Source organism: Manacus vitellinus, unplaced genomic scaffold, assembly GCF_001715985.3.
Source record: "Manacus vitellinus isolate BGI_N305 unplaced genomic scaffold, ASM171598v3 scaffold_6_pilon, whole genome shotgun sequence".
NCBI classification, from domain to species: domain Eukaryota; kingdom Metazoa; phylum Chordata; class Aves; order Passeriformes; family Pipridae; genus Manacus; species Manacus vitellinus.
Window position 1 is genome coordinate 6,968,384 of NW_021940750.1, and position 23,221 is coordinate 6,991,604.

The window sequence follows — 23,221 nt, forward strand, 5'->3', positions numbered from 1 at the left end:
GTTAATGAGGCAGAAAATATACAGAAGGACGTTTTGTAACTGCAATTTAAAAAACCCGAAAACCCAAACAAAAAAACCTGCGAAAGAGGACCCTGACACTACCATAGCCAGTTCACTGATTAGGGAACTGCACAGTGTCAATTGTATCTTAAAGGACACATAGGTCCCAAACCAATCTAGCAAGGCATAAAAAGAATTTTCAATGTGAATTCTGGATTGTACCTAAAAAATAGTCATCTTTGAAATCAGAAAGGAATGTGATGCTCTGTATTCCCCAGTGATTTCAGCAGTTCAGTGAGACCAGCTGTTCTTCATAAAATCTTCGAAGTTGCAGCCCTTCAATTAATCACAACCCTGGCTATTTCAGTTCTCCTCCAAAGATGTCCTTCTTATTACAGGAAGGTTAGCACAAGACTTTCTAAAGAATGTCCTGAAACACCTGCTCCCACGCAAACCATGTACCAAAATAAGACAACCTCGATGTGAAAGGTGAATAAAGGGTGTTTTATTTCAGGCCCTAAATTCAGACTTTTCTGTGTTTAATCATATAAGCCATCTCCTCAGGTACCTTTCTACTGCTCCATACTAAAGGATCTTAGAAAACACACATATTTTTCTGAGTTGTCCTCTGCTAACTCTGATTCACAGATGGGAACAGGAGAAAAAAGGAAGTGATGTACTGCTTGAGCAGCTGATATGGGAGAAGAAAGGCTGCGTAGATTGTGCACTGATCCTCAACCTACTCCCTTTTGTAGCACTTAATTAGTTGGAATTTTGGCAGGGACGGACCTCAGCTCTTTCACAAAAATAGTATAAAATTTTAAGTATAATAATATGTATTAGGAAATTTTTAAGAAAAGACAGGTTTCTGGCATTGAAGTTAAAAAGTAGAAGTGAGGAATGTGGCAGAACAGGAATGGAACTGAAATCTGATTTGCTTCAGTTTGCGTCTCTTCCCTTTGCCCAGGCACCCCACAGTTTTGTGGGCTGGGTATTTATTTCTTTAATATGTAATGGTGCCGGGAATAACATCGTATGTATGTGGTAAGGTCATAAATGATGGGCATAGGCTGTTGAAACAAGGGCCAGAGAGAACTTTACCATTGACTTCAGAAGCACTACCACTGGGCCTTCTTAGCTATTGCTTTTATTGAATGAAACCTTCCTGTTAATACTCTTGCTAGTATGGTGTAGACAAGCTCTGAGATGGCCATTTGTTTCAGCAGAATGTGTTACTAGAATCCCTTCCCCACATTGTTTTGCCTTTGAGATTTTACACTAGTTATTCATTTTGAGTTCTAGTTTGCCATTTTACAGACCTCAGCTTAGGCTCTTGATTGAAGACAGAGACTCAGTTTGCTGCCTACTGATGCATGGAGCAAATGAGAAATGCACCCAAAGAGTCACTGAATCTGGGCTGTGACGTTCTCTCCTGCCCACTTTGCCTTTTTTTGGTTAGTTCTTACAATGATATTTTGAGACGGGCCCTGAAATTATAGTTCAAATACCATAAAACTATGGAGCTTTCAAAGCCTGGCTCCTTGTGCAATTTTCCTCTGCCCCATGGCAGAGGCATTCATGGCATTCAGTTTTACTGAATCAATTCCTCAAGCAAACATTGAATTGACCCCACTGGGAGTCATCTTACTATAAAAGCTCCAAAATCTGCCCAGTGTCTTTTGTGCTGCAACATATGTAGATGTTTCCAATAAACACCCATTTCATATTCTCTGTTTTTTGTTTTTTTTCTTATTTGCATGAAATTTGTAGCTATATGTAAAGTATGAGGCACATACATGTGTTCATGCTGGCATGGGATTGTTTTGACAAACCTTCACAGTGCAGGAATGTAGCCAGCCTGAATTTTTGCTGACTGAGCCATTACAATAAACCCTACCAATCTTTGTTCTCCTTGCCAGATATCTACAAGTATTGAAAAAAACCCCAACCTATATAAATACCATAGAATACTGAAATTGGGTCAGAACTATTTTCATGTCCCTGTTTGTATTTCCATGAGTGCTAAGTTTCCAATTTCAGAGAAGACAAGTTGTAATAACATCTAGAAAAAAACCCCAGCTGTTGGGATTTCAAGTTCTGATAGCCCTCTTAAGTTGATGCTGCCAGTTCATATCTTTGACTTATTCTTTTGGTCGTTGGCAGCTTCTAAGATTTTGGACCTTTGTATAGTCCAGAACTGATATGAAAGATGTGGGGAAGACATGGGGGGAGGCACTTGCATTTTGTGGAAATAAAGAGATTATTTTATTTGCTATCTAATCTTGTTCAGGAGCTTAGCAGTATGTAACTTAGTCAATTCATGGAATAAATGCAATGCAAAATGCAATCTTTCATTCTTTCCAGGAGTTATCACATTGCTGCCACCCCATGAGTATTGTTCAGACTTCTGAAAATGTCTTTTGTGCCATGCTGCATACGCTTGTGGCTCCCTACAAATAATTCATAATATAGCAAGGTAATCAGAGCAGGATTTCATAAGCAAAGGTCTTACCGTCAATGAAAAGACAGTTACCTAAGCTGAATGATGAAGGTTATTTAATGTTGTTCACAATAAGAAAGATTGCCTGGTTCAGTGCCTTTCTCTTGGATATGCTCTTTCATATCTGATTTGTTTGTTTGTATTAATTTATGGCTTCCGTGATCAGTTGAAACTGAGTCTGTTGAGTTACATTTTCAAAGAACTAGAAGGTAATCAGTGTTGGAATTTTGGTTTGTACTGCTTCTGTTTTTTCTCTGAAAACTTGCTTTTGTTGTCTGTTTGAGTTTGTTTAGTTTTACTTTGTATTGCCTTTCCCTCTGCAGTCAGCCCTGCCCTCATGGACTCCAGTATCCTTCAAGCAAGACATCTCAGAAGACCAAGAGAAGCCAGGATGCTTTGATACTTCTTTCCTTGCCCTAACTCTTCTGTACCTGTGTTCCATCTGGCACAGGAGCCTGGACTGTGGGAAGTTGGCTGCCAACTGTTGAGAGAAGTCCTGGGGATGCCCTAAGCTGGTGCAATACAAAGAAGTTTTTTGAAGTCTTGATTTCACTTTCTTTTAAGTGTGTGTATAAACCCAGGTCAAACTGGAATTGATCTACAGTAGAACTGACTGAAAAACAAACAAACTGAAAAAGACAACTATTTTATTTATTTCGATATTTAAGAAAGAAAAGAAGTGCTAAAGTTGCACAGTATTTTTGTTTGAAATACATTTTACTTCAAATTTTAAATGCAATTTTGTGAAGACATGAAATTTTAAAAAGCACTTACTGTAAAATAAAGACTGAATATTTACTTTGAGGAAAAAACTTTTTTTAAATAATGAAAATAAAGGTCAACTCTGCTCTCTTGCTTTAAAGAAGCCATTCATACATGTGCTGTGTATCTTTGTTTTTTGAAAATTGGATGTGGTAAGTGAAGATTGTTCTGGTTTACTTTCTCCTTAATAATATTATCCTGTTAGATGCTTAAAACTTACTTTGCTGTACTGTGTTAGGCACAAATCTAAACAAAAACTGTTGGATTAGCAAAGACCAGGCTCAGTGGCTGAATTTTTTTGTTACCAGATTTTATGTCTGTTTCAAAGGACTGTCTTCTCCCAACAGGATTGATGTGTCTCTTCTGCATGTTAAAAGAGGTTTGCTCTTGAGCAACTCTGAGAAATACTTCTGCTGAAAGAGGGGTTTCAAAAATGAAAGCAACTCTGTTAATTTTGGTATTATTTTTTGCTTTGGTAATTCCACAGCTCATTGTGATTTGTCTGTAAAGGAAGTATCTCAATGTTAAGTGCTCTTGGTACGGATCTTTCTGTCAAGGATGATGCCAGTGTAGAAAACTTGTTTACTTTAGCCCTTCCTTAAGTGGTAGTGGACTTTGAAAAGTGTACAGGTGCACCCATATGTCAGCAGTAAGCAACAGGGGTTACTCAGCTGGAGAAGAATGTGAGTTCCCACAGCTGCAATTCTAAACTGCCCTGTAAGGCAGCAGTGAGGGATGTTCACACCCCAAATTCTAAGTTGTGAGGCATTTTCTCAGTGGAAAAAAAAGAGATATTCTGCTTCATACAAGCACTGGAGGGTTTTGTTGGCTGCCAAATATGCTCACAAAGGATAGCACAGCACTGTTAGTGTCGTGTGATGCAGTGTAGTAGAGATGCAGGATAGCCTTGTGTCCTAGAAGAGTATTGGACTTGGCTCTCAGATTAGCTTCTCCTCTGTAACAGGGGTGCCAGATGTCTGACACCCCTGTTACAGAGGAGAGGCAAACTGAGGGCAAACCATACCAAAAGGTATTAGTATAGCCACCCAAGGTATAGACAGAAAAGAATTAGCTTTGTTTATGTGGCTTAAGTTGGCTTTCAGAGTGAAAAAAGCTATATCTACAAAAATTCATCCTGGCTAGGTGAAGCTGACCCTGCATCATGTTTCTTGCACACCTAGAGCTCAAACTCACATCAGTAAGAAGTTTCCATGTGTCAGTAGCAGAAGATTTTGTACCCTTCTCCCTTCTCCTTCTCCTGTTTCTTCCCAGATTAACTCATAGGGCCAAAAATAGTCATGTAAGATGTCCAGTAGACCTGAATCCTGCTCCAGCTAAATTAAATGACAAAATTTGTGTCCTCATTGAGCTCTTTAGCAGGATGGGTTTGTTTCATTCATTTTGTTGGTTTCTAAACTTGCAGTGGTAAACGGCCTCTAGAGAAAAAAAAATAATTTCATTTCATCAAAATATAAGACGCACAACTGTAATGAAGATTTTTAAACTGTAGGGTCTCTGTTCAGTTTGTGTAATATTCCTTCAAAATAAAAGTTCTGCTTCCAATGTCCCTACTGTATATTCCTCTGTAAATACTACTTTATCGAACCAATTCCACAAGGTCTTTTTTAGTACAAATAATCTTCTTTTAAAAAGACATTGTTGAGTACTTGTACATATACTTTTCTAAACTCTCCATTGTTTATAATACTCTCTTTGAAGCTTAAAATAAAACTTCCTCCTCTATTAATTTTGTTTCCCTTTTCCATTTTGTAAATTATTACTTTTGTCCCCAGATTTTTGTTTTGGTATTTCTTAATGAACCATTACATTAACCAAGAATTATCTTCTTTTTTGTCTTTACTTTCTCTTCTCCATTCATTGGACTGCAGAAACTGGTCCTGTTGCTTTCTATAGTGAAGGTAGGCAGGAAATCAAAAAGTGCTTTTGTGTAGGACTCAAGAGGCTTTTCTATCATTTGGTGATAATAGAAGATCTTCCTAAAAGTGTTCGTATTTTAATAGTCTTCTTCATGAGATTAATAGAGATGCATTAAGGTAATTTCAAATCAAAAGTGGAGTCTATATTATATGATACCTGTTTGTATAGATTTTAGTGACACTGCTTAAAGATTCCTACCCCTACCTATGCTGTTTCTAATCCAGTCACTAGAGTAACTGGAAACTGTGGTTCTCTTTGCTGCATTTTACAGAGCTGACATGAATCTTCCCTTTCCCTTTGCATATATTAGATTAATGGTATGGTTGTATAGAATGGAAAGAGAAAGAGGAAATACTGTTTCAGATTAGATGCCATCTTTTTAGGAAACTCTGTGTGTGACCTCTTGCCTAATATGCTTTGCTGTTATTTTTTATGAAGCTCTGTTGTACCTGCCTGATTTTTAAAATCTGTGTGTGATAGAGTGTGTTTCTTTGCAGCAGAGAATTAACTCTCCTTGGTCATCTTTTATAGCCTTTCCCTATAAAGTTTTATTTTTCACATGTAATTTCAATTTCCATTAGTGTTTTGTTTCTTCACTCTTTCTTCAGGTGACCATGACTTGAAAACTTCACTGCTTGCCTTCAGACCTTATCTTTACCTGTCCAAGGCCTTTGCCAATTCACAGAAGTAATTTGTATTATTTGACCTGTAGTAACTGATTTTGAACCCCCATCCCAATACTCTCTACAATTTAATAATGTCAAAGCATAAATATATGCAATCTCTTGTTTCACCAGTTAGCACTTATACTTAGTCTATGCGTACGTTTATTTACTTGATGGAGAGAGGCATCATGCATATTGCAGTAATTAACTTTTCTCAAGGCACACTCTAGAATTACAAGAAATTCTTTCTCCCTTCTGACCTTAGCAGACTCTTGTCAAGAAAGTAATCTAAAAGGGTTCATACCAATTTTTGTTTTCTTTTTCATTGGAGGAAGGAGGAAACAAAAAGGCAGTTTCAGGTACCTTTGCTGTCCTCAGTCACTGTGGCTCTTGGGAACCTGTTTGAGTTCTAATAGAACAGTTCATGGACTCCTTACTGTATTGTCCTCAGCTGTTCTGTGACTGGGCACTGGGGCCCAGAGGCAGCTGAAAAGACAGGGTAGGGTGCTATCTGTATTTCTGAGCCATGCTGAGAGGGTAGCTGTGGTAGTTTCCTTAGAGTTTACATTGATGGGTTTAAAGCCCCTCCTAACAAGTTCCAATTTCCTTTCTGTGATTTGATCTCAGATACTCTTACAACAATCTGAGCTGCAAGCCTACAGAACTACTTTTCTGTAAGGATTCATGGGGGGCAAGTAATTTTTTTTTCCTACCCAAAATCAGAGAAAGGGAGAGAGGATATATGATGGATGAATGCATGGAAGAAAGGAAGGAAGGAAGGAAAAAGGCATCAGTACACTTTTCTTGTTCAGTAGGTCATCTCCCATTCTCAGTTGTCATTTTCATTGTCTTCAGTGTAGGGGATGCACTTTTTTTTTTCTTTTTTTAAGCCACAGGAAATAGAAATGTTCTAAACAAAATTTTAATTTTGCAGAAATTATCTGAACAGAAAAAAATACTGCTGTTCCCTAAGTCTCTGAGCAGATTTATGCTCACATAAATAAATCTTATTTTCCCATTTAGAGAATGACTCTTGCCAGTGAGAGTGAGACATCGCAGCAGGAGCGAGTAAAAATGTCTGCTAGCATTGTGGAAGTAAATGGGTGCCCCCAAAACCAAGGTTTCCCTGGGCTGAGACTGAGATGAAGGCTGGCAGAGCTGAGGGCTGGGATCCTGAGCTCTCTGGGTGGAATAAAAACAGCATCAGCTAATTTGCTTTAACCTGAACTAGAATATTGCACTAGTTTAAGATTTATTCCAAACTTTTGCCTGCAATCAGATAAAAATTTGCATCCTGGATCTGTGAGCCCTGCTTGTATTTAGATCCATCAGCCTACCAATGATAAAAAGCCCCTATAACACTTTGTCTCTGAAACCAAGCTTTTAATGCTCATTAGCAATTACATAGACTTCTCAGTATCCCATCCCATTCATGGTGTTGAAGATGGATGAGTAAGACCTCAACTACATAAAGCAATGACTACTCCCCTTAGCTTTGTCTGGGTTTGTCCAAATTGTAGCTTGATGTTTCTAAGATCTCCACTATCCCTTGGAAATTTTTGTATAAAGATTGTATTTTGTTTGCTGCACTAAAGCTGGACATTTGCCACAGTTAAGTCCTATCTTTGATTTTAATGACGTAAGATGAGAGCCATCCATCTGTGGCATCTTAATTTCACCAGTATATTTTTTTAAGACTTGACTGTATTTTCTGCTGTTTCAACAAAGGCTTTTGCTGTGTGTGTTAGAAACTTACACTATCTCATCTGTTATTTCATGTCTTCGTAGCCTGTAATTCCTCATGATTCCATGGTGGGTGGACCACAGAGGGAGAAGGATGGCATTTACCTTTAAAAAACCACATATTTCTGGAGCATGGTGTTGTGGCTAATATTGCCATCAATAATTAGAAACAGTTTTGCCTAATGTTGCCTAAGACAGCTGTGGTAGCTTTAAATGATCTCCAAACCAACAATGGCACTGCTATGGAAAAGGCAATACACTTTGAACATAAACTGGGCAGTGGGCTGAAGCTCTTGGAACTACTGCGGCCTGCCTCAGAGAGGCAAAGTCTTAATGCTGAAGGGTTTGGGTTTTTTTGAGTGAGGTTTCATTTCTCAGTGCTATTCACCTTCCATAATTCTCAATAAGACCTAGTTTATATCTAGGTTTGTACAGGTGTTAAGAGTAATTTTTTACTTGGACTGAAGCCCCTTATTAAGTTCCTTCAGTCTTTGCTGTTAAGCATCCTGGTGTTGGTGACTTCATTGTGGACTGCAGGAAGTGAATGAACATGACCAAATCTCTCCGATACAGTCTCCTTTTTTGAAAGAGATTAGAGATTTTAAATAATGCTGGAGATACTTTAATCAAGCATTGCTGAAGACTTAGCTTGATAATTTGCATTTTTGTCATTAGCCAACAGCCAGTAACTTCTTCATATGATGATTTCAGGAATCAGTATTGAGGCCAGCTCTTCAAGGTGAGAGAAAGTCACTGGATGGGGAAATAGTGGAAAGATGTACTGTCACTAAAGGGGTACTTTTATTTTAGTGTAGGCCACTGTGACATAGCTTTCAAGTTCATGTAGTATTTTGTGCAGTGAAGTTTACATGGAGTGGTTTTCAGCCTATCTTTGAGAAATAAATTTTCCTGTTGGTACAAATCATAGTTGCTTCACATCAGTGCTCTGCTGGGAGCGGCTTAAATATGTAAAACAATACTAAAGTTTTTCCAGCCCATTCCCCAGGCTTAACTTGTTTTATAGTGTGGTGCATTCTGCAGCAGATTCTGGTTCAGAAGTCTTATCTGTTGCTGGGATATCTGTACTTAAGCTTCTTAAAGAACAGGTCCCAGCTCTTCTCAGGTCTTTCCATACTGACTGTATCTCTGAATGTGTCCATCAGCCTGGAGGCTTAGAAGAGTTCTTAAGTGTCCACACTCTCTCTAGGTTGAATTTAGATTGCTGTCATACTCTTCAAACATCCAGATAGTCCTTCATCTGAGAAGAGGACCTTTCCTGAGTTAGAGAGCTTTATTTCCCTTGCAAGGCAAGGTCAGCCTCTTCATTAACTAGCTCTCCAAGACCCCTTCCTCACTTCCATTAAGGGTGAGATTTTGAAAGTATATAGTGAGCTGAAAGAAAAAAGTCGAGATGAATTTCCTGAGGACATCCATACCCTTTATATTCCTCTATGACTCTTTACATATTTTTGAGTCTAGCATTGTGTGAAGAACTAGTCCCCATTAGGCTCAGTGCAGCTATCATGGAACTAGCTCATTTCTTGTTTAATCTGATGTGATACTTAGCTCTTATGAAGTATTGGTTGTATAGGTTAGAGCAGCACAATTCACTTGTTACAGGTCAAGGAATGGCCTGCACTTTGACTTTGCTAATCTGGAGTGGAAGGTCTGGTGAGCCCTGAGGAAAGAGATCACGGATTTTATTCTGGTGGTTTTCCACTGAAAAACAAATTTTAAAAGCCTACTGTTTTTTTCATCTCTGGCAGCATTTTATTGGACATTAACTCAAAAAGGCCATTGAAATAACTGAACTGAAAAGGACCATGGTGAGGTTCTCCTCCTCCTTCAAAATGAAACGTGTTCTCTTTTTCTCAATGAAATGACCCTTTTCCACTGTCAAGTGTGTGCAGGCTTCAATGAAACATTTCATTTTTTTACTTTCTTAAAAACAATTCCATCAAGTTCACTTTTGAAGCAAGGTACTGCTCCAAAATAAAAGTCCAACTTTTTGTTTGTGAGACACTGGCACAAAATGACTCACCCTTTCTGAAAAATCAGTTTTTTCCCTCTGCCACCTCTTAACCCTTCCTCCCCTCCCACTTGCTTTTGACTGAAACTACTTTGTTCAAATTTACTCCTTCACTCAGATGTTTAGATCACCCTGAAATTGCATTTTTTAGAGAGTAAACAAAGACACTCCCTCCTACGGCACTCATATTGATGCTTTGCAGAATGCAGTTATAGTTCTTACTTCCCTCTGGACATTGATGTTGCTGGGACTTTGACAGAAAAGTGAAAACTGACTGCCTTATTGATGAAATCTCTATTGGCACTTAAAAATTCCCAACCAAACAGGAATACAATCAGTAGATTATGGGATTTTCTCAGCTTCTGACACTGCATTACAAACAGTGGAGAGTGTACATGGAGATCATTGCCTATTTGGCAGCTGAAAGGATTTCTTTAACTTAATTCTTTAACTTAACAAGAGACTCAAGTAACTTGCTCCAAATTGGTTTTGTTTCTGTTGAGTGAGGCAGTTATACTTATGTCTGAACATACAGTTACATTAGCAATAGTGTAAATTATGCTTGTGTGAGAAAGACAGACCTCTTGCATTTTCAGCACGTTCACATCAATTATCAGCCATTTACTCATCATGTGCTGAATTTCTTTACCTAGATGATATGTTACCTCATGTAACAGCAATGAGGTCACTGTGTATACAATGGCATGGTGTCTTCTGCATAGTTAAGTTTCTTTGATATTAAAATTATGACATTTAAATAATTTCTCTGGAGTTTGCCATTTGATTTGAAATTTCTAGAACTGTGCTGGCAGGGAATTAGTCTAGAGTCATTCCTTAATCTTTCTAGAAAGAAACTTAGTCCAGAGATTAGTAATACTCTCTCCTTTATCCCTTTCCTTTCCCTAATTCATCAGTGTAAACCCAGCCTATCCTGTTTCCAACTGACAGTTGATTTTATGGGATGGCTGTTTCATGGCTCATGGGTGAGATCACCTCTGAAGTTCTTCCCACAATCCTTGATGCTTGAGGAGGACCACAGTGGTGCAGTGGAGATTGTCTTGATGCTCTCTGAACTGACGGGGTGAACATGGCCTGCTTTAAAAGAAGAGGTGTCCATGTCATGACAAATTGCCTGAATCGCACTTTCCCTCATAATCCCAGCTGAGAAGCCCCTATTAGAGCGCTCTGGGGAAATGATGTGTCCCATCCACTGCTGCCACCAGTCCAGTTTAGACACACTTTGTGTGAAAACACTGGAGTCTTTTTGAATGCTCCTTTGATATCATGGAGCACTAGGCAGCACTGGGCATCCCTGCAGGCAGGCTGCCATCTATCTGGCTGTGTCAGTGGGGCAGTTTAACACCAGAAATACTGGGGAAGGACCAGGTATTTGGACAGCAAATGTGTGTTCAAGCAGGTAGCAGAGTCCCTGTTATATTAAAGGGAGGGGAGGAGGGGCAGAGCTGATATCTTGTTTTGGGGGGGGGTTTGGTAACAAAGGCAACGTCACTAGTGGAAGGCTATTCAGGCTGCCATTTCCCTAGCATTTTAAATACCACCCCACTCCTCTCATTATAGCTGGAGATTTTGGCTCTCCCAGGGGGGAGGAGATGTTCTAAATGGGCTGCCAGGGAGGTGGATTTAATGCACTAGGAAGAGCTGGCTTCACCAAGTTAAAAAGCAAAACAAAACCCAATCCTCCGTTCCTATTTTTAGTGTTTATGACCAAGTATTTTTGCTTGGTTGCTCATTTTGAAAGGGTTTAGTGAGCCTGCCAGTTGATTGAAAGCTCTGTGGTGTGTGAGCTGGCCTGGCTGGGGAGCCTGCAGTGCATAGCGACGAGGTCGGAGCTGTGCCGGAGGTTTTTTTCCACTGCAGTTTGTTGAAGGGTAACGAAAATGTCCCTGGGGCAAAGGGGATGTTGGCTTTCCAGGTTGTGGTGATTCATCTTGTCTGGATAAGCAGTCTTTCTCTCACTCTTGCATTTTCATCTCTGTGTATCTCACCCCTACTTCACTGTGCAACCAAATGCAAAACCTGCCCCTCAGTGCGTGGGCAGCCTTGCTGGGTGTCTTCCACCGCCGATCCCCCTGAGCTGTACGGCTTGGCAGCATTAGCATTCCATGCCTGTCCTCCTGGCCAGTTCATGTTCTATAAATGGGTTTATTCTCGTTATTAGGAGCTATGTCCCTGGCATATGGAGTCCGTGTGGTGCCTGCAGGCAGGTTTCCTTCCTGTTGGTGTTGGTAAGCAGCCCAAGTGCCTCCTGGCAATTAGCAGATCGTTACCCATAATGCAGCACTCAGCGATGCAGCCTGGTGGTTTTTCTGGAGGTCACTCTGACCTAATTCACCCCCAGGAATTGTACAGTGCTGGCATGACTTACCAGTGCATTAACAAGCTGATGCTTCAGTACAAGGTTATTTGAGTGCATCTACATTATTTTTCTTAGGCAAGAAATAGCCATTTTGTCTAGCGGCCAACAGTGGTTAATGGGGGCCAGTCTGGAAGAAGAGGGAGCTGAGTGCTGGCTGTTTTTGAGACATGGGGGCATGTGACATCTCCTTCAGCTTTACGGTTGGGGCCTGTTTCTGATTCCCCAGGTTGCAAATGCACAGGGCTTACAGCATCTTTGCAGTGAACTGAGCAGTGTATGTCAGGTGTGTCTGAATCCCCACTACTTGGCCTTAAGAGAGGAAGACAGAGGAATGGGACTGTGCCCCAGATCTGTCCCAGCCCAAATCCCTGGGAGATATGGAAATAGAGGTGCAGATTTCAGCTTGTCCCAGGCAGTTTTGGAGGGACAAGTGTGCCTGGACAGAGGGGGACACCCACACAGCAGCAGACACCCTGGCAGGGCTTGTCCTCCCCCTGGCAAACCTGAGCACAGAAATGCAGCAGCATCATCCCAAATCGGGGTGTTCTCCCTGTGGTGATTGGTCTGCACCGAAGTTAATTATCGCAGTTTTTAGAGGCTTTTAAAATCTGTAACTCCTGTTTTTTCATTTTTCCCTGCTAAGATATGTATGGCTGGATTGTGCATGCTGAGGAAGGGGCAGAGGGTACACAGGGCAAAATCACAAATCTATTGCAGTAAAACTGTTTTAAAAGATTTCTCAAGTAGCTTTTGTGTAAGATGTGTGGCATCTACTACCCAGGGGGATGGTGTGTGGAGAATGATTTGACTGACAAACCATTAGGAAACCCAGAATAACTCACTCCTGGCTTCTCTCTCTTTGCATGCTCTAGAGGTCACCCCTGAATCCCACCCAGCTCCTCCCACTGCCATGTGCCAGATGGAGTTCTGCTGCCTTGTCCATGGCTAATATCCCTGGGTGCATCTGGGTCTGTGTATGCGCAGATCCTTCATTTTGTTTATGCACATGAGCAGCCTGAGCCAAGTTTTGCTCTCCAGGTACCCTCTGTAACCGAGGTTCTTTGTCCTAGCTGATGCTCTTGGCGCTTAAGAATGTTTCAGAGAAAATTATATGGCATTGTAGAATCAAATCTGGGCATGAGTTGAGCTGGTGGGTGGAGTTTCCTCAGGCAATTAAATTTTCTGGGGAGTGCTTGGAGATAAGGGGTGTTACAGCAGGAGCTTGCTAACTCTGCTCCCCATGCCCTTTGGTGTTTGTATGGCTAAAGGAACAGCAGACCACTGCAGGAGAGTGAGCTGCAAGTGTCACCTGCCACATACCACCATTTTCTAACTTCCTCAAAATCTATGGCTCTAATTGCTTTCAAACGCAGTTCTGTCCTGCTTTCAGTTCCCATTGACTCCAATTCCACCTGTCAAACTGCAACTGGGACTGAACCACTTTCTTTTGCACAGGGGTTTTATTTGTCCCTTGGGTGAACAATTAAAGCGGACTCTCTTCTACTGGTGCCGAATATTTGAGCAAGTGCTTGTAATTTATGTCACTTCTACTGGAACTGGCAGTACTAAGAAGCAAACCACCTCCACCAGAGTGCAGCTGGCTGCCAGTCACAGTGCTAATGCAGCAGAGTGCCCCTTCACTTTCTACAGGCTCAGTTTAAACTCTGTCCATGCTGGCCAGAGCAACTATAGGCTAGAAAATGAAATAATAGGAACTATAAGCTCTTCTACAGCCGAATGGTTTCAGAGATCAATCAGTTATTAGAGGCATTAATTCTTCCACAATTACTGGCACATTGTAGCGTATTAGAATAGAGGAAAGTTGGTCTCTAACCAAATCAGAGCAACCAGACTATTCACTGAAGCCACTGAGTCCTTTCAGACTCACTTCTTTAGCAGAGTTGGCAGTGCTGGAACACACTGGGAGAAACTGCCAGGTTTTCTCACTTCCATCAGGACATAGAAATTCACAGGGGTAATATTTCCTCTTCTGCCTAATAGTAATACAACCCAATGGTGCCTATGAGTGAGACTTCCTTTTTGGTTTGTTTGTGTTTTTCTTAAGAAGCTGTATTCAGCGGGGCCCTGTGCTGAAGTGGTTGAGACAAGAGTCCTTCACCTGCAGACTCCGACATCTGGCCCTGCCCTGGCCACTAGAAAAGCCATTATATTTTTCTGTAATGAAATACTCCTGCTTCTCCATATCACAGAGGTAGTGTGGCAGGTGGTGCCTTGGATCCTCACCCCACAAACATGGGCTTCTGTTCATGAGTACCTCCATTTTAACAGGCAAACATATATCTACACCTTAACACCTTCACATTGCAAGATAGAAAGGGCCAGGAAAATGACAAGAGCTTCCCATCCTCATCCCTTTGGAATGTCTAGTCTTTTTCTGAGCATTGAGCTCCTCGAACCTGGGATTCTGGCAGAGCCAAGTCTTTTGGTGTGCTTGGGTGGTTTGAGTTTTTAAGGGCCTTTTCTAATCCATCTGTTGGTGACACTACAAGTCTGTAAGCATACCTTCCTAGACAGACAAATGAAGGTTAAATTTTTATATCATAACCATAAAATCATATTACTTATTAGAATTAGAAGTTTCCCTTCTTTTGTACACATAATGGTAATAATTCTGTCTAATGATGGCAGTGGTCACAGCAATCCTTATTCTTAGCAGGAGGAAATTATGCCATTTCTTTGCATGTAAAACTTCTATTATTTGGATGGGATTCCTGTGACATAGGTCATTATATCTGTAATACGTATTTATAGTTGTTTAAAGATTTGAATAGTTTGTGGAATAAATTCTGATGCAATATAGCCAGGAACCCTGTGAATTTTCATCATGCTATTTATTAAAAAGCCCACCACTACATAGTGAAGATAAGGGAAAGAATTGGAAACTAGGTCAAAATTCCTTTTACTCTGTATAAATAATTTCACATTTGTTATAAAAAAAAAATCTTTGCTTATTTTTTTCTTCAAGATAATCTCTGCCTTTGTTTCAAAAAGGTTATTGATTGGATTGTTAACTTAAATAGTCTGTGGCGGGTGTGACAGAGCACATGACTGCAATTAATCTTGTGATGCAGAATCTATTATTGAAAAAGCACTAATGAGCCATTCTAAGGCCTTCACTGGTCACAAGAGTGCCTGGGAGCAGCAGATTGCTCCTGCCCTTTAATGTCAGTTTTGGTCTTTAATGTTATACAGCCAGTGTAAGCAGAAGAGATTTTTATATTTTTTTAGGGTATTTATTTTAAAATTATCTTTCCCATCAACCTGCAATTGCACCAGGTGCAGGAGACAAGAATTGGTCTCTGAATGTGCTCACCGCCCCACTCCTCTGAGCAGACGTCTGGTGAGCATAGTGTACAATGAAAAGCAGTGGCATGTGAAACACGGATGTCACTATAAAATATGGTCTCAGTTGCAGAGTTCAGATCCAGAGGAGAGTTTTGACAAAGATGAGGGAGCTTTCAAACATGATCTACACTTTAAAATATTGTTTTAAGACAAAGGGATGAGCTGTTGGAAACCTCACTGCAAGTTTTATTGTCCATGTTGTTTATAGCTATTGCAGCATAGCAAAAGTTTAGGTAGAGAATAGTTATGGTAGATTAGAAACTGTCAATGTTAATATATTGCCTTCTCCTTCAACAGAACTGCTCCCAGAGTGTGTTTTAGAGGTCTGTCTATTGACTTTGGTGACACCATAAATATGTGTTACTTCTTCCTCTTATTAGATCTGTGGAGCTGATACCTACTTGCAAGAGTGATCCAGGGTTTCCCAGGGCTGAGCCACCACCTGAATTATTAACTGAGTTCCAGCTGCAGATTCTTTGCTGTACACCTTTGCCATAGCAAATGCTGTTTATCACAAGTTCAGGCGAAATAAGACTGTTTCTTCATCTTAACCACATAAGTGATGAACTTAAGCAAGAAGATTCTCAGCTCTCTGGCTTGTGCACCACCATAGTGTCTGTAACTTGAATCATATTTTGGACTGCTCTTTGTGTAAAAGAAAATTGTTTGTGGGCTGAACTGGCCTTTAAAAAAAACCAAAACAAAACAACACAAAAAAAATAAGAAAAGGAATTTGAATTTACCTATTCTAGCTTGCCACATGCAGCTACAGGGGGCTTTGTGTTTAGGTATTCTGACACAGAGGGAATGCTAAAAAGTTCTGTGATATGGAGCAGGGATGATGTTCACTAACATTGCCTCAGGAAGTCTTGGATGTGTGAATTTTCTCATAGGATGTAAAACACTGGGTTTTGGCAAAAGTAGCAGGAATATAGAGAGATTGTGAAAAAGGAGAGCAGGGAGGGAAGGAAAAAGAATTTTAATGTATCTACTGGCATGCTTACCATACGTTACAGTGCCTCATCATGCTGCTGGCATAAGTAAAAATAGTGTTTCCAATGACATTAGGTTAGGGTCATGGTACCACAAGGGATGCTGCTTAATGTAAAAAAGGATCTGACTTAGAGGCCTAAGAAAGACATGTTCACGAGATATTCTTTTTGCCTTACACATGGCATAAACCCTGGATTAACAGAGACCAATCTGCAGCTATGCAGACACTACTCTTGTAGTTGCAGCAGTGGGAGACAGAGCCTAATGGAGTGAATAAATTGGTATATTTTTGCAAAATATTTCTTCATTGCTAGTAAAAAGAAACCACTGTGGCCCTTGCACTACTATTAATATTTTCTAAGGAATCCTCAGTACACAAGAGACCCTTTCTTTTAGGCTTCTGGTAGGTGAGTTTCTTAAGAAGGGCTCTGCAAAATAGGATGGATCACTCCAAGGATGAGGCAGTATCAATAGACATGCAGCACAGAAGACCTGCAGAGGGGTTTTTGAGGCAAATGAGTAACAAGGCAGTCAAGATAGATAACTGGAAGAGAGCAGGAATGACTGCAAAGGGACATAGATAAAGTAGTGAACAGAACCTGACCTTTGTGTCGTGTGAGAAAAGGGGGTCTTTAGCTGGAGTCTCTGCAATGAGAAATGTGTGTACACAAGCAAATGAGCATGTGAAGATGTGTACGCATTTAGCTGTGGTTTATTTCCCTAAGTTTGGTTCCATTCTTTCTGTTTCTTTTCAAATGTGACTGAAGCTATTTAACTCTAATTAACTCACCTCTCTGTATGAGTTGCTTTCTGTGATATATTACAGCAATGTACATTTCTGGAAGCAACTCTGATGCTGGGATGAATTCCCCCCGATATGTACTGTGACCCATTTGTTCTATTTACTGGTGTTGGAATAAGGTTTGCGTTCACTGTAAATCAGATCTGGAGGAACATTTCAGTGTCATGTCAGGTTCTGCTAGCTTAGTAGTATCAGAAATTATATGAGGTCCTCTCAGGAAGAAAAGGTATCTTGTTAAATCTTCTTTTGCATAGTTGCTGTTTCAAGCTCCCCAGAACTTTAGTTTGGATTTGCTTCACTATAACTCTCAGTAAAATCTGATACTTGTTTTGTGCTGATATTTCAAGGGCTCCAAAACCCGGTGATCTTCTTAGCCCATCTGAGCTCATCAGCATTGTCAAGACATTTCTTTATTCAAAGGCTTAAGAGTGATACGAGCAATGTCATTGATCCTCCCCTCCTTAAACATCTTCTTTATTTTCTATTCCATTTCCTTAATAACTTATGTATACACATTTCTTTGCTGGACAGGCTTAGTTTTCATACCAAAACCGTGCAAATATAACTGGAGAACAAAAATTCTTATTACAGCATTTGGTAGTACCATGGGCACATAAAAGAAATATATTGCCCACAGCATTATTGCCTTATCCAGCAATTCTCAGCAACTGTTTGCTTCACTAGCTAGAAAATACAGAAACTTCTTGTAGGGTGGTGATGGGTGGTGCGATGACACAGCAAAATATTGCTGATAGGTCTAGTAATGAAGATGGCACATCTGTGCCCACATCTACCATAGACATGCCTTTTTTTCTTATCGGAGAAGCAGCCTTTCTTTCTCCACTCTTAAAAAGGCACTTAGGCTGGTGGAAGTGGAAAAGATTTTTTCGTACCCATTGGCTGTAGTCTAAGAACAGCAGATTGGCTGGAGGTGAAAAAACCCTGTGCGCCTGACTGTGTGAGTTTCTAGAAGTAAGAGGCAGCAGTGCTGGATGTGTATACCTGTATTTCTAGTTTTTCTACAGATGAGCAGTTGACTATCCCTGTCATGACTATGCACAGCGTTAATGCTTTCTAGAGAGGGATGCCAAATATGTGGCTTTCCACCAGTAGCTTATTGCAGGTGATTTAGGCAATGTCTCAGCCTGATAGGGGTGGTTTGGGAGTACAGTACTTTATTTCAGCGGTGTATTTTTCTTGTTTTGTTTTGCAGAAGGAACACTGATCCTACCTTTGGTTTGTTTGTTTGTTTGTATTTTCCCCTCCAGAAAGCCCATTGCTGACCCTGCTACTGTGATACCGCTGTTTTGCAAAGCTGGAGTTGACACGCATGTAGGGGCGGGGGTTGTAACTCTGGCAATTTGTCCTTCCCAATTAGATGTGACTGTTCTGCTAGCTTTCCCTTCTTTATTCCTTTCATTTAGTTCATTGTGGGAGTTGGCTTGGGTTTTTTTTTCCTTTTGGTTTCTTGTTTTGATCCTGGAAGGTTAGCTGTGCAATTTGGTTTCTTCTGTGCCAACCAACTTTAGTGGCAGAGCTCTTAAAAAAATTAAAAGCTATATCCCTTCATCCTGTCTTGCATCTTCTCTCTATGCCACTGCTTCCATTTAAGCAAAGTTTACAGAATTGCTCCACCCATTTGGACACCAGGAAGGGAAGCTGTGAAATGGAGAATAACCTCATTTCCAACAGGTCCTTCGTTCCAGTCGAAACAACGCTAATTGAAACTGTAGTCCAATTTCTATTAAGACAGATAGTCTCTCTCTGAAATCAGGTTTGTTTCTGATTTCATCCTTTCTCTTGTTTTCTTTCAAAAAAAAAACCAAAACAAAAAGCAAATGCACAAAAAACAACTCAAAGCCAAACCATTTTTAAGAGCTCTGAATAAAAATGCTTTGCCAATGGGGAATGGGTGGAGATGACTCTGATTTTCTCTTGTGCCCGGCAGCGAAAGGGTTAATGCCTGCTTTCCTCTTTGGTATCTGTTAGTTGCAGCCCATGTTGTGATCAGTCCATGTCCATGTGTGTTTTGTTCCCAAATTTAATACTGGTTAATTAACAAGCAATAAGTGAGCCTTAACAATGACAGTTGTTTCCGATCTTCCTCAGGACACCCGACCTGCCTGCAGTTCACCACAAACATGACTGAGGCTGTTAAAACCTATCAGTGGCAATGCATTGAGTGCAAATCCTGCAGCCTTTGTGGGACCTCTGAGAACGATGTGAGTTCATTTATCTTTTCATGCAAATAAGCATCTGCAATCTGCTCCCATGCCCATCCTTGAGGAGCACGTGGCAGTGGTGTGGGTCATTGTTTTACTGCTACTTCCATACATCTCCAAGGAAGAGCCACACCTAAGAGCAGAGATGGGCTTCTCCCAAGTGTCCCCATTCAGCCATTGGTCTGAATTTACCACAGGTATCATATAGGGTCACTTAAGGTGGCGATACTTGTAGTTCGTATGCTTATTCAATAGAAGTTAACTGGGGGTCATAAACTCCTGTTGCAGGGCATTTCAAGAGAGTATTATTTTCAATATGGTAGTCAGAAGTAGACGTGAATATTTGATAACCCAAGTATGTTTCTTCTGTCCCTGATTATTTTCCTTACTTTCTTGGCATGATTTTTTTACATTAAATAAAATATTACTTTAAAAATGCTTACATTGCATGAAAGCATTTGAACTGGGATGGTTAGGCCTCACCTAATCACCTATTCCAGTGATTTCCAAACTATGATCCAGAGCCTGCAGCTGAGCAATGTCTCTCTGTGGGGTTTTCAGTTAAAATCTGATGCTAAGGGTCCTTCATGGCCTGTGAGAAACTGGGAGAACTGACAGTGGCTGGAGAACTTTGGAGGCAATTAGCTAACACTACATTCCTTACAGCAGAATACATTTGAAGCCTGAGATTTTTTTTTGCTTTTGCAATAAATAAGGAAATCTGAAGCCAGGGAGCTGTTCTGCCTTAAGAATCATGGCATACTTCAGAGCAGATTTTTTCACCCAAAATATATGAAAGAGCTGCAGACCACATGGTGTGGTCATGTTATTCCCATCTGTTTCACAAAGAGTTTACTCAGCTGAGTTTTGGAGAACTGTCTAAGTAAAAGGTTTTTTCTGAAGGGATGAGATCCAGCACATGGTCACCCTTAGGTGTCCTCTTAGGACAGCTTATCCCTGGCCTAACAGCTCTTTTGCTCCTCCATCATGAGGCCACCTTGGAAGCAAGTCCTCCACTTCTCATAGTGATTTCCTAGTTAGAAACTGAGTTGTCTTTGTGATAAGAAGGGCTTTCTGCAGCTTCTCAGAAATATGGTGGTTGATAGTGGATACACAAATGTGATGCTTGTAGCCTTTTACACTCCCAGTAGTCTCTTAGTCTCTGTGTCGCAGGTCTGCATTCCTAGCTGAGCACTGCTGGTTACCATTCTTATGTTTTCATCTTGGCAACAGACTAATTTACATCATTTTATCTCTTCTCCTCTCTTTCTCTTCCCATTTCCCTACTGTCTCTTCAACAAACCTGCCTCAGGACCAGCTGCTCTTCTGTGATGACTGTGACCGTGGCTATCACATGTATTGCTTGAATCCACCAGTCTTTGAGCCCCCAGAAGGTAACATATCTTGAAAATCTGCTTTGAAAATCACAATTAAGTCCTTGTGGAGAAGGGAAGAATTTCAGAAAGGTGATCTAGGCCATGCAGGGTTAAGGAAGCAGTAGCAAAGCAGAGACAAGTAGCACTGGAAAGAAAGAAAATTAAGATGTGAAGGTCTAGTGTGGTCTGTGATATCCTATTCAGTCTTGCCTGGTCTCTACCTCCTCTTCCAGGATATGACTCTTTCGTGGGTCATGGGTACCTTGGGATGTCCCACATGTCATTGGTCACCTCAATTTAGTCAACTGAATTGGGGTCCTGTGACTCAGGACTCAATTGTGACTTTGGACTTCCTAAGAAGTCAAAGTCCCAGAGAGAAAGCCCCAGACAGGGAGGTCCTCTCTGAAGCACCTGAGAGTCTGTTGTCAGGAGACTGGGTTAAGAGGAATTACTTTTCTTGCTCTATGATCCGTTTCTACCTTGGCAGGGTGAGAATTTTGCGTATTTTGTTTGGTATGTAGTTATGACCTCTGCAGGGAGTTCAATCTGACTATACTACAACTGGTTGTAGTTTGTCGCTTGACTGTGGAGCAGAGGAATTAGTCTCCTAACATTATAGATCCTAAAATCTGCAGAGAGCAGTAGAATTGGAGAAGGAGACAAGTGAGTGTGAATGACTGCAGTTTACATGAAAGGAAAGACAAGAATAATTACAAATCTATCATGGATTCAGGAGCTAATATTTGTAACTTTGGTAAAAAGGAAGCTAAATCGGGAGGGGAAAATTTTGAAATGAAGCTAATAATAAGCTAAAGGTTTCTATTCCACTGGGAAGTGGTGTATTGTAGTTTATGCAGCATTGTAGTTTATGTGGAAAACTTATGGACACAACACCAAGGGCAGCAGAGGCCACTTCACAAAAATACAGGCAATTCCAGTGTTAGGAATATCTGATATCCTATTCAAGCCAATCTTGACATAAACTCTGAGTGCCTGGATTTGCTGTCATTCCTATAAGAAGGATTTCTTCATTTGCAGGTAGCTGGAGTTGTCATTTGTGCCAGGAGCTGCTCCGAGAGAGAGCATCAGCTTTTGGCTACCAGGCCTGAGGAGCTCCAGCAGTCAAAGAAACACTTTGCTCCTGGTGTTGCCATACCAGCACACGATTCCCATCCAGAACACAAAGACACAACCCACACCAAAATGAACGGACACTCAAATACGGGAAGAGGTACCTGTGGTATTCACTGTCACTAAGACCATACCTCCTGGGCTCTACTAGAAGGATTGTGTATTTTTCCGATGCTCTGGATGAAATTTCTTCACTGCTATGCATGGTTGCTGCTTGCCATTAACAGGCTCACATACATTACAGAAGGGGGAGGGTTGTTATATCAACAGGGAGAAGTCAATTTTGTGTGGCCTTGTGCTTTCTCTTTAGTCTTTTTGTAAAAGCAAAAGTAGTAAGATATCTCCCAAGGAATTATTGGTGAGTACTTTAGCTAGGAGCAGCACCAGATGCTTTTTTCCACAAGCTTGAGTGGAAATCTCTTTATGGCAACCACTCTGTATATGAATGGGTGTTTATGAGGGGTGCTCTGAGAATTGCAATTAGTTCAATACTTCCCAGTTCATGAACAGCACGTGTTCACCGATCAAAACTTTTTTGGGGTGACACTTTCTCCATTGGATCAAATGCCCTGATTTGGCAGATCTTGAGAAACTTGTCTTTAGTGTATCTGAAGAAAGAGCAGCACTGGTGTGTATGCACATAGATGCTTAGAAAAGCCTACCGTCTTTGGTATTTCAGGATATTCAGGCACACTGTCCCACTGCAATGCCAGCATACAGTCCAGCCTCATAATTTTTTTTATTCAGAAAATTCCAAATGGTTATGTATGTAACTGACTTTCCGTTTAGCTCAGAAAATTGAACAAAAGAGAAAATGTCATCTTAAGTTGATCACGGAAAGTAAAATTGTCAATTTTCTGAGCAATCTAAAGTAAGCTGCAAAAAGGAACAACTTTGCCTTAGGGTCAAATGAGGCACTTTTGATTAATTTTTTGAAATTTCTAAGCTAAAATGTTCTGCAACTTAAAATTTCATCTTCTTCTGGGAATTGCCTAATCAGGATTTCCAGCATTTCCAAAGTGTTACAGTTTTTTGTCAAAGTCATTAACAAGGTCTAGCTGAATTTCCAAATAATTTTGCCCCCAAATTCTCTATAACTGCATTTTTTGGCAAATGAGATAATTTGTAAAAAAAACCTTCCCCAGCTCTAAAGGAAAGACTAACTTATTAAATCTAATATGAAAAGAAGGATTTTCATAATGATTTTAAAATTTAAATAGAAATAGTTCTACTTTATTTAAACAAACCTCTGGATGTGAAATGAAGAAACATTAAGTAAGTAAGAGCATAATTCGAAAAAAGTTTATTGCAGTTAAG

At 40.4% G+C, this 23,221-nt stretch overlaps 1 protein-coding gene across 9 annotated transcripts in view; it reads left to right on the top strand.

The window, feature by feature from the left end:
* DPF3 (double PHD fingers 3) overlaps window positions 1-22,682 on the top strand; it is a 125,998-nt gene extending 103,316 nt beyond the window's left edge. For 4 of the 9 annotated variants that reach the window (XM_025896072.1, XM_018082684.1, XM_008926831.2 and 1 more), the window contains 3 exons: window positions 19,285-19,397; window positions 20,710-20,791; window positions 21,812-22,682. In XM_025896072.1, coding sequence (XP_025751857.1) covers window positions 19,285-19,397; window positions 20,710-20,791; window positions 21,812-21,882 — 266 coding nt within the window. In that variant the 3' untranslated portion in view covers window positions 21,883-22,682. Of the gene's footprint in view, window positions 1-2,823; window positions 4,830-19,284; window positions 19,398-20,709; window positions 20,792-21,811 lie in introns of those variants that run through there. The other 5 variants (XR_001921953.2, XR_001921954.2, XR_001921955.2 and 2 more) reach the window with 2 other exon arrangements.
* The last annotated feature ends 539 nt before the right edge of the window (window positions 22,683-23,221 follow it).